The following is a 12,380-nucleotide window of genomic DNA, read 5'->3' as shown; positions in this document are numbered from 1 at the left end:
TATCCTCGAGCCCCAGGCAGCCAAACGAACATTACTTGACAGATCAGCACGCTACTGTTGCCACACCCACCCCTCACTTGAACTGCTGACTAGGTTGTTGTCAACTTTTTCGTTGTTGTCATGACAGCGCTTTCACGTGCATTCCAGACACACTGGGAAGGAACTTTTAGATGCGCGCTTTCCAATTCGAAAAATGGAGAAAGAGACTGAGTCTGAGGCACCGCCATCATCAATTAAAAATAGAAGGTGTGGGTACAAGAAAGACTAGGAAAAATGAATATTAATTGAATGAATTCCTGCTCCTGCCTTTACTAACATGCAAGTTCCCATCAATTCCTCCCCCTTCTCGTTCTGTGAACCTGTGGAGTTGTGAGTTAAGACTTTTTTTCCCCAACTGTTCCTGTGGTGTTGATCAACTACAATTTCTGTTAAACCCTTAATTTTATATTCTAATTTATTTAAAGTGAATAAATTTTAATGAAAAATAAATACAATTAAATGGCTAAAGTATTTTTTTTTTCTGTGACACAAAAACAACAACAACAACAACAACAACAACAACAACAAAAAAACAAACATGTAGAATAAAGTAAACAAAGGCACTTCTGTCCATAAGGCAGGTCAAAGTTGTTCACATACATATATTGTCCTCAATCTTCATATATTCTTAAGATAAAGTTACATGGAAGCTAAGCAAGTTACAATGACAAATATTTTGAGACATCTTCACATAGAGAGTAAATGTTGTCACTGGAGTCTTTCAGAAGTTTCAAAGAAGCAAAGTATTCCCTCAGTTCAATTTTAAACACCATTAGGGATGGATTTTTGTTTTGCCATAAATAGCTAAAGTAAATCGTAAGTGGAAGTGCATCTGTCAATTCATCGAATGTTCAAAATATTATGAATCTTTATTTAGAAAAAAAAATTCTCATTGGTTGGCCTATTCATGAGCATACATCAGCAATTACACATGTTTAGGGGAATAGGTCATTAAACCACTATCAGTAAGTCTGCCCGTGGTTTGGGGGCACCGCCGCGCCAGGCAGTGTCCCACATTGTCTCTCAGAAACATACCCCTTGTCCCCCCTTGGGCTTATTAGCAGGTGGTCACCCTAAATACATGTAAACTATTATTTTCTCTTGTGGACTATATGAATACATCTTTTATGTGAAATATCTTATTCAGGTCAGAACTAAAGAAAAAATAGCATGCATTTTGTGGTATCCCTTATATGTATTGTATATATAATATATAGAGGACAGCTTTCTATGCTCGTGAAAATTTGCAAGTACCTCAACTTCCTCATTTGCAATGAAGCTTGTACGTTTATATACCTCCCCAGAAATAGCGCCAACTACAACTCACCAATCATCACACAGAGAGGCACACCGATGACCAATCCTCAACCAGATCGGCAGACGGACGCACCCATTGGGTGGAGTTGAGGCGGTGGGCGGGGCACTAGCCGGTCGCCTCTGATTCGTCCGCTGGTGACAACGCTCAACGTGTTTCGCTTGTTTTGAAATTACAGGTTTGCAGCGCTTCTGTGCAGCCGTCAGCCGAGCGTCCTCTGAAGTCAAACAACTGTTGCCTTACATCCGCGTATGAGGACACGACGGGAAAGCGTCTTTTTTAGTATTTCCAGCTGGGTTTGACGGATCTGCGTGTGTGAGGAATATGGATGTTATTCCCATGTGTAGTATTTTCCAGGAGCTACAGAGTGTCCTTGACACAGGATACCTGTCCGCTTTACCATCTCTGGAGGAGTACTGGCAACAGGTAATATAACCACCAGCTTTATTCATCAAATACTTTGAAGGTTTTTTGTTAGCTTACGTTTAGTATAAAATAGCAGAAAAATAACTGTTAAAAGCGGATGGAAAACAGTAAGTATGAAGTTATAAGTAAATATGTTAAAAAACGAAATAGAAAATCTGAAACTCTGCCTCTGTATTTCAAAATATTTATTTTAATGTATTTTTAATGTCTTTTTGTTCTTTCTCTATTGATTCTTGCTCCTTGTGGGTTTTTTTCCCTCGTTATATTGTTGTGAGTATAATAATTATTCATGTTTATTATTCGTATTATTTATGATGGATGTGCCTTATGTTGTTGGTTGTTCCCTGTCTAATGTACAATTTGCAATAAAAAAAAAACAATAAATACAACACTGAACCGTGTTGTGTCGACGTGCTGAACCGACGTGTGAGAAAAGAGGTCTCTGATATATTTATATATTAAATATTACAATATTATATATATGTATATACATATATACTATATAATATATACAGAGAGAGAGATGTCCAATTTTAAAAGTTTGAGGTGGTATTAATTAATTAATTTGAAAATGGGTCTGCTTTTTATTTGATCCAAAGTACAGCAAAAACAGTAAAATTCTGAAATATTTTTTACTATTTAAAGGACCGATGTGTGAGAAAAGAGGTCTCATATATTTGTATATTAAATATTAAAATATATATATATATATATATATATATATATATATAGACACACACACACACACACTGTATAATATATACAGAGAGAGATGTCAAATTTTAAAAGTTTAGGGTGGTATTAATTAATTTATTTATTTGAAAATTGGTCTGCTTTTTATTTGATCCAAAGTACAGCAAAGTAAAATTCTGAAATATTTTACTATTTAAAATAACTGTTTTCTATTTGAATATATTCATATTTAAATATATTCCTGTGATCAAAGCTACATTTTTAGCATCATTACTCCAGTCTCTAGTGTCACATGATCCTTCAGAAATCATTCTAATATGCTGATTTGCTGTTTAAGAAACGTTTATCATTATTATCAATATTTGAAACAGTACATTTATATTTTTATGGATTCTTTGATAAATAAAAAGATCCAAAGATTAGCATTTATCTGAAATAAAAAAGTTTTTGTAATGTTATACACTATACCATTTGAAAAGTCAGTATAATTTTTTTTAAAAGGATGCTTTAAAGTAATCAGAAGTGATAATGAAGTCGTCTATTTCAAATAAATTCTGTTTTACTGAACTTTCTATAACAATAATAATGTTTTTTATTAACTGGAAATCAGAATTTTAGAATGATTTCTGAAGGTTCGTGTTCATGTGACTGGAGTAATGATGCTAAAAATTCAACTTTGAAATCACAAAGTTAATTTTAAAATATATTCAAATAAAAAAAAAAAAACGTTACTTTAAATGGTAAAAAAATATTTCAAAATTGTACTCTTTTTGCTGTACTTTGGATCAAATAAATGCAGGCTTGGTGAAAAAAAAAACATTAAAAATCTTACTTTTCAAAAACTTTTGACTGGTAGAGTAAGATAAACTATTTTCATACAAGTGCATGTTTTCTGATTGGTGTTTGTCACTGATTGCCCTTGATTCTCTCTTACAGACTTGTCTTGAGCTTGAGCGCTATCTGCAGAATGAGCCCTACGTCTCTGCAGTTGATCTGAGGTCTGAAAATCTGTGGAACCAGTTTCTGCGGTGCTGCGGGACTGAACCGAACTCGCCTCCGCCAGAAGCTCCCATCCCCAAGCAGGACGGCATCGCTACGGCTCCCCATTTGGCATTTGGCAGCTGTAAGAAGATCATTTCATCTGCTGAGGTGCACACACACCCACAGCAGCATGTACTTGCACACACACCCCCAACGCCACCCGCCTCGCCCTCACTCCCTCTCATGGAGGTTAAAGAAGATGCAGAAGGGGTGAGAGGGGATGAGGTCAAAGGTGAGGGGTCACCCGAAGGACGAAGGAGAGCTCATCGCTGTTACTTCAATGGCTGCAGGAAGGTGTACACCAAGAGCTCTCACCTCAAAGCACATCAGCGCACACACACCGGTAAGCAGTTTCTGTGTGAGCAACTATAGTCCTACCTGTATTTAGTTCTACTGTTGCCACAACAGTGTTGTCAGCTTTGGGAAACAAAACTTCTCTCTTTTGGATCATGTTGAAAGTCACTCTGATAAATATGCCTTACAAAGCATATTTTTTAAAACCACTCTTAAAGCCTTTACAAAAATCATTACAGCATGAACTGATATACTTTGAATGCAATTTAGGTTACATTTCCTAATGCAAAAATGTTTAAGTGCATTAGTATTAGTAGTGTTTATATACCACAAACCTAATGTATCATATTTTTTAAAGAAGTCTCTTATGCTCATCATAGTTGCATTTATTCGATTAAAAAATACAGAAATATAAATATGTAAAATACTAAAATATTATTGCAATTTAAAATAACAGTTTTCTATTTTATTATACTTTAAAATATAATTTATTTTTGTGATGCAAAGCTGAATTTTCATCAGCCATTACTCTAGTCTTCAGTGTCACACAATCCTTCAGTCATTCTAATATGCTGATTTTTTTTTCTCTCCATAACATTTTTTAGAACTTGTGATGCTTTTTTCAGGGTTCTTTGATGAATAAAAGTTAGAAATAGAAATCTTTACTAAAAATCTTAGTCTTTACTATCACTTTTTATCAATTGGACACAGTATTAATTTCTTGTACTTTGTTACAAAAGATTTCTATTTGAAATAAATGCTGTTGTTTTTAATGTTTTATTCATCAAAGAATCCTGAAAAAAGTATCACAGGTTTCAAAAAACGTATTGTTTCCAATATTAATAAATCAGCATATTAGAGTGATTTCTGAAGGATCATGTGACACTGAAGACTGGAGTAATGATGACAATTCAGCTTCACAGGAATACATTTTATTTTAAAGTATATTAAAATAGAAAACCACAATTTGAAATTGCAAAAATATTTCACAATATTACAGTTTTATTGTGTATTTTTGATCAAATATACACAACTTTGAAAAGCAGAAAATACTTTAAAAAAAAAAAACGAATATAATTGTATATTGCATTAATTCCCTGCTGTTGCATCACATTTGTTGTTTGAATATTTAGCACGCTTTTGACCTCCTTTTGAGTCAAATGTTTGAAGAGTGTGTGTAAATGTGGTTTGGTGACTCCCTACATTCTTGAAATGCTCATTCTTCATGTTGGCTGTCATACACTCTAGGAATATAGTTTACTAACCCTGTGTGCATTAACCCTGTTCCCACACAGTTCGTCTTGCATGCAATCTAAAGAATGTTTGCGAACTGTACTGACTTTACTATAAACTATTAGAGATCATGAAGGAACCCCGATCACAAAAGAGAACACCATAGAGATATGGGCTTGCGGGCGAGCGTGCTCTGACATGTTGCCTGTGACGATTATGCAACCTAAGTTTCATCTCTTTTTCTCACTATGCTTTCATGTCGACATTTGGAAAAGTCTTCTTAATTCGAAAAGTCAAAATCCCCCCAAACTTCAGGGCAGGCGCTATAATATTTTGTGTGAGGCTCGCAGCAACATGCAATTTCTCTGTCTACAGCAAATGCAAAAACTGCTGCTTCATGAGGCAAATCGAACACAGAAAAAGTCTCTTGTTACATAATATCCAATGTTTCTCAACTTTCACAAACAATTTCTCCTCATTCATATTTAGATAATTATTATACGTGGGGATCTGTGCTTCAGTCCAGTGAGATTTCAATGTGGGTGAAGCTACCCAAAACAATTAAATATTTAATTATACAATTTAAATACTTTTTTTATTAAAATTACTTTTTACATTTTTTTTTTTAAATTGAGAATAAATTAAAATAATTTCATGTTATGTTCTAAATATAGCTTTAAAACAAGGACATAGTAATAAAAGAAAACAAAGAAACAGATTACAAGAAATAAACAAAGAATGCTTTCAGTAGTTATCCACTTTTTTCTTCAGCGCGGAAGTATGGCTGAATATAGGGAAATAACGAGAAGAATAACAACATGCAGTAAACAGTAAAACTGTTTGCACTACAAACCAGTGTGCCCATAAAATAACATGGTAAAACATAATTGCAATTTGCAATATCATGGAGTGTTGTACAAAATGCCAGCCCCATAAACAGTATAAATGACCATGCCCACTTATTCTGGAAGTAAAAGGTGGATAACACTGTTTATTTATTCAGAATATTTTCTGGTTAAGATTGTGTAAAATATGTACAATGTCCAACAGTTAACCCAGGAATTCTCAAACGTTTTTGTCAGTTGAACCACTTTGATCTAAAATATTTATTTGAAAAATTCCCTGAGACTTAATATTTCAATAACTTAACAACACATTCACATGTTCATGGTCCTTTTATATCATTTAAGGGGCACATGATATGTAGCCAAACAAGTGTAGTCTTCTTTTAGTGTTTTTACTAGGGGTCGACTAGGGCTGGGCGATATGGCAAAAAAAATGATCACGATAATTTTTTTCATATCAGTCGATATCAATAATCATCACGATAAATGTCAAATCTTTATATCTATCAATTTTTAAGGCAGATTTTTACTCCTGAATGAAAGAACATGACAAATACTTTCCAAACAATGATCAATTGAGGTAGAATACAGATTAGAATATTACTAGTAAAATCAACATCAATACAATACAATATTATTTATATTAATAGAATATATAAAACGTTTTTATAAAAAAAAATAAGAACTGTAATATGATACAACACTTGTAACATGGCTCTGACTGTAAATGCAGAGTTAAAGTGATTTTTAAGTATATTTATCAATCAACAAAAATAAGAATAGACAAATCTTTTCAGCATGCCAATCCCTTTTGCAGCTGATTTAACACATTTTGTAAAATGTTTTAGCTGTCTGACAATATAAATAAAAAAATAATGGCTCAGGGCTCAACGCTTACTTTTCTTGCTAGGAGCACTTGTCAAAACTCTGATAAAAAATTAGTCTTCCTATTACGAGGTGATATTTGACTCCTCAAAGTGATTTACAGGGGAATTTTGTTTTTTACCTTTGTTTTTACTTGTTTAATGAGGCTCAGAGGTGACATGAGTGCAATCAAAATCATAGATTCATGTTGAGATTAATGTTTTAAATATAACATTTTGAATACAGAAATATTAATGATTTAAATAACTGAACAGATCTGCCAGCAGGTGGTGGTAAGACACTGATTTATATACTGAATCATATCATTCATTTGATTCGTTCGAACGGATGGTTTCGGGAATAAAGTAAGTGTCTGTCTTTATGAATGGGAAACTGAATCATTTCACTAGATTCGTTTAAAAACGCACGTTCATTCATAAACGAAATACCGCTGTGTTTGAGTGGAGATATGCGCAGCTGTGACTTGTTTCAGATTACTTTTGACAACGAAATAGAGCAAAATCAGTGTTGTAGTCAGTCAATGTAAGTCACTTAATAATAACTTCTTGTTTATTTAACTGCTGTATTAGATCAATATCTCATTTACAAACTCCCTTATAAATTATTAAAAGCTGTCACTCATCTTAGTTCGCGATATCACAAAGCTCTATTATAATTAACGACACTCTCTTTAATGCACAATCAGTCTCTTATTTACACTCTCTCTACACTTTATTCATGAAAGGATTGGTGAGATATCTGATACATTACTTAACGTTGCAAAAACACGTAGAAACCTTTGAAGCTCCCCTGAGCGCAAACACAAATATGCTGATGGGGTCAGTCGCACATGGTGCTCCTAAATATTTTTATACAGTCGCATATACTAATTTTTAGTCGCAAATGCGAGTGGAATGGTCGCACTGTAGAGCCCTGTGGCTGTAAACTAAATACTGCGTGCGGCATCCGGAAGTGCAGGCTGCAAAATGCCTGCGCAGCATTACGCATAGTGCGTAAATATTATCGAGCGCTTATCGAACTGTAATTATCGTTTTATCGGAAAAACTATATCGTGATATACCTAGGGTCGACCGATTATCGGTACCGATATTAAGCATTTTTATGGTTATCGGTATCAGGAATTTACAAAACCATTTGAAAAAATGCAGTTCAAATAATTTTAAAGCATATAAAGAGAGTTTTTGTCAGATCCCTTGTTGTTCTTAATTTTGACATACATTTTTATTTTTACACCTGACATATAAACCAACATTCATTAGTTTGAGATCAGTAGATTTTTAATGTTTTTTAAAGAGTTATTTTATGCTTTACAAGGGTACATTTACTTAATAAAAAATACAGGGGGAAAAAACTAATATTGTAAAATATTATTACAGTTTATAATAGTTTTCTATTTTAATATATTGTAAAATCTAATTTATTCCTGTGATGCAAAGCTGAATTTTCCGCATCATTACTCCAGTCTTCAGTATCACATTATTCTTCAGAAATCATTCTAATATGCTCATTTATTATCAATATGGGAAACATTTATGCAGCTTAATATTTTTTTTAGCACCAGGGATCCTTTTTTTTTTTCAGATGAATAAACAGTTTATTTATAAGCATTTATTTGAAACATGAGTCTTTTCTAAGTCTCTGCTATCACTTTTTATCAATTTAACACATTCTTGGTGAATAAACATTAATTTCTTTTCACAAAAAGAAAGAATAAAAATTTACTGACCACACTTTTTAACTGATCTTTTTAACTTTATATTTATTCAAGAATCCTGGAAAAAAAGTATCACAGGTTCCAACAAAATATTAAGCAACTGTTTCCAACATTGATAATAAATCAGCACGTTAGAATGATTTCTGAAAGATCATGTGACACTGACGACTGGAGTAATAAAGCTGAAAATTCAGCTTTGCATCAAAGGAATAAATTACATTTAAAAAATATACATATAGAAAGCATGATATTTTACATTGAAATAATATTTCACAATAATACAGTTTTTCTGGAGTTTTGTTCAAATAAATGCAGCCTTGATGAGCATAAGAAACTTACAAAAAATAAAAAGTGTATATTGGTTCAAAATATCGGTTATCGGTCTACTTGATCTGTAATAATTGGTATTGGTATCGGTCGACCCGTAGCTTTTATTTCATTTTACTTTTTTATTTATTTAATTGTCAGCTCACAGAACCCAGTTTAAAAAAAAAACCTTAAATAAATGTGATGTTATATGTGTATGTGTTATGCAGGTGAAAAGCCGTACAGGTGTTCGTGGGACGGCTGTGAGTGGCGTTTCGCTCGAAGTGATGAACTGACTCGGCACTTCAGAAAACACACCGGAGCCAAACCCTTTAAATGCAGCAACTGCGACAGGTGAGGATGTGTGCGATCAGACACAGTGTTTCAAACACAGATTTTGAGCTAAACATAATCATTTTTGTTCTATTTTTTCAGGTGTTTCTCTCGTTCTGATCATCTCGCCTTGCACATGAAGCGACACATCTGAAATGCTTATCCCAAAGAACTGCACAGAATCCCAAAGACCTGCCACAGCTGGTTTTCTATGTATTCGCTGAGTGTCAGTGTTGCAGGTTTTGCACCCTCTTGCTAATGATATAGTTTCGGTAGAACATGGGTAATAATGTTTGTTCCCATGCTGATGACATTTGACCAAGTCCAAGTTATAGCATAGCTATAAATGTATTGAAAATGCAGAAAGTCTGGTACTGAATGTAAGTTATATACAACATATTTGCAGGCTTTGCCAATTGCAGTGAATGTGTACTGTATATCAAAATAAGTCGAAATCAAAAATAATGCTAACTAACATTTTGCATTAACACTGAAAACTCTCTGCTTTACTGCGCAGCTAATGTATTTATATCCAGAGCAGCTATGTGTCCTTTATAAGATTACATACACTACCAGTCAAAAGTTTTTGAACAGTAAGATTTTTAATGTTTTTTAAAGAATTCTCTTTTGCTCGCCAAGCCTGCATTTATTTGATCCAAAGTACAGCAAAACAGTACACTTTTTAAAAGTTTGTAATATTTAAAATAATCGTGTTCAATTTGAATATATTTTTAAAATGTAAATTATTCCTGTGATTTCAAAGCTGAATTTTTAGCATCATTACTCCAGTCACACGATCCCTCAGAAATCATTGTAATATTCTACATTTATGATTGTTATTATGTTGAAAACAATTGAAATTTTCCGTTGTTGTTTTTTTTGTTTGTTGGATAAATAGAAAGTTCAGAAGAACAGCATTGATCTGAAAATAAATAAATAAATATTAATAATAATAATAAATGTTTATTGAAAAGCAAATCAATATATTAGAATGATTTTTGTGACACTGAAGACTGGAGTAATGATGTTGAAAATTCAGGTTTGATCACAGAAATAAATTACATTTTAAAAATTGTTCAAATAGAAAGCATTTATTTTAAAAAGTAAAAATATTTCACAGTATCACTGCTTTTGCTGTATTTTAAATGAGCAGAAGTGACTTTGAAAAAAAAACATAAAAAATCTCACTGTTCAAAAACTTTTGCCTGGTAGTGTATTTGAGATAAAAGTGTTTAATGCTGTTTATTACACTTTCAGATTAAAAAAAAAAAAAAAACTTCCATAATGTGCTAATATGTAGTATTTTGGAGTAAATAAGGTACAAATTACCTGCTTTGTCCTGCAGCTACAGGTACATTGGTCCTGCTAATATTACTTATTATGTTTTAACCACTAAATTTAGCATTAGTGCCTTAAAATCATTCTTAGGTTTGACCTAAAAACATTTAATGAAACTAGACAAATTGAATGATCATAGAATACTGTATATTTTGTGTCAGAAGGACTAGAATGACCAAATTGTGTTATTTAATGATTGTTACCTAAAGAGAGGAGCTGGATTTGCTACTGTGTATATTTCACTGGTTTTCTAAGTATATGTTGGCAGTGACCCAGATTAAGCTCTTGCATTTGTTGTCCAGATGTTTAAAGCCCTGCAGATGTTACAGAGAGGAGGATGTTCACTCAGGGATTGATTATATGAAAGCTGATAAATAACTGGAATTTGCAGTATCTTTAGGGGAATTTTAAAATGCACTCCATTATTATCACTTTATGCTCATCTAAGGTTGTGAACTAAATATCACAGACATTTGTTTAATGAAAGAAATTTAAAAAATTATGATAAATTTCCTGTAACCATGAACAATATATTGTAAGATTGTTATTTTTGTAAATACATTTTATACCACAATACAATGAATGGTTTTTATAAAATTCTGTTTTGTGGTTTCTTTATTATAATGCAAAACATTACACATTATATTGTCATTTTTACAGACCTGACTGCTCAACTTATGCATTATGATTAGAGATTAAAGTGGGAACCTGTATCAGAAAAAAAGACTGTAAACAGTAAACACTCTTCTGGAACATGATGTGGACAAAAATATGATGCTCTTTGTTCAGTGTTACAACAAATGTTCAGTACATCAAGTTCATGGGAGTGTTTTACAGACTTTTACCTCTACATGAACTTAAAACAGACATCAGAGAGATGAATGACATGTTCTGCGGATCCACCCTCACACACAAAAACACTGGGAAGGAAAGATTAAACAAACCCACTTGTAAAACATACTGTAAAACTTCGGACTTAAATAAGACTGTCAGTAGATTTCAGTTCTGGATAGACAACTAATGTGTTATGTCAGACAGAAAGTTATATAATAAACAATTTATTAATTTGCTGGAAATGCTAAGTTCATCACAAATATAATATGAAAACATTACAAATGCATATGTAATGAATAATTTGGGTAACACTTTAGATTAGGAAACACACAGTATTTACACTTAGTTAATAGTGAATATGTGTTCCTAATCTGTTTCCATAAATTGTCATAAAAGAACTAATTATTTTTAAATATTAATTAGCAGAAGTGCTAAATGCATCATAAATCTAAGTACAGTTGAGATCAAAAGTTTACACCCCCTTTAAGAATCTGCAAAGTATATTTTTTTAGCAAAATACCGTAAGCGAGATCATACAAAATGCATGTTATTTTTTATTTAGTACTGACCTGAATAAGATATATTATGTAAAATATGTTTAGATATAGTCCACAAGAGAAAATAAAAGTTGATTTATATATAAAAAAAAAAAGACCGTTCAAAAGTTTACACTTGATTGTTAATACTGTGTACTGAATGATCCACAGCTGTTTTTTTTTATTTAGCGATTTATTCACGAGTCCCTTGTTTGTTCTGAACAGTTAAACTGCCTACTGTTCTTTAGAAAAACCCTTCAGGTCCTACTTCAGTTTTTTTTTTTTTTTTTTTTAGCATTTTTAGCATTTTTGTGTATTTGAATCCTTTCCAACAATTATTGTATAGCATCAGTGAGCGTTTGAACCTTCTGTAATAGTTGCATTTGAGTCCCTCAGTTGTCCTCAGTTTGAAAAGATGGATCTCAAAATCATACAGTCATCTAAAGAACAGCAGGCAGTTTTAACTGTTCAGAAAAAAACAAGAGACTCATTAACAAATATCACAAAAAAACAAAAAAAACAAAACAAAAAAAAAACAGCTGTGGATC

At 32.5% G+C, this 12,380-nt stretch overlaps 1 protein-coding gene across 1 annotated transcript; it reads left to right on the top strand.

Moving 5' to 3' along the window:
* The first annotated feature begins 1,545 nt into the window (after positions 1-1,545).
* klf6b (Kruppel like factor 6b) lies at positions 1,546-11,048 on the top strand. The gene is made up of 4 exons (XM_073848995.1): positions 1,546-1,780; positions 3,410-3,857; positions 9,022-9,145; positions 9,227-11,048. Exons 1-4 carry the CDS (start codon positions 1,679-1,681, stop codon positions 9,276-9,278), a joined length of 726 nt encoding a protein of 241 aa, XP_073705096.1. The 5' UTR covers positions 1,546-1,678; the 3' UTR covers positions 9,279-11,048.
* Positions 11,049-12,380: the final 1,332 nt, after the last annotated feature.

This window comes from Garra rufa, chromosome 10, assembly GCF_049309525.1.
Source record: "Garra rufa chromosome 10, GarRuf1.0, whole genome shotgun sequence".
Lineage (NCBI taxonomy): Eukaryota > Metazoa > Chordata > Actinopteri > Cypriniformes > Cyprinidae > Garra > Garra rufa.
This window is presented reverse-complemented; position numbering and strand designations above follow the sequence as displayed.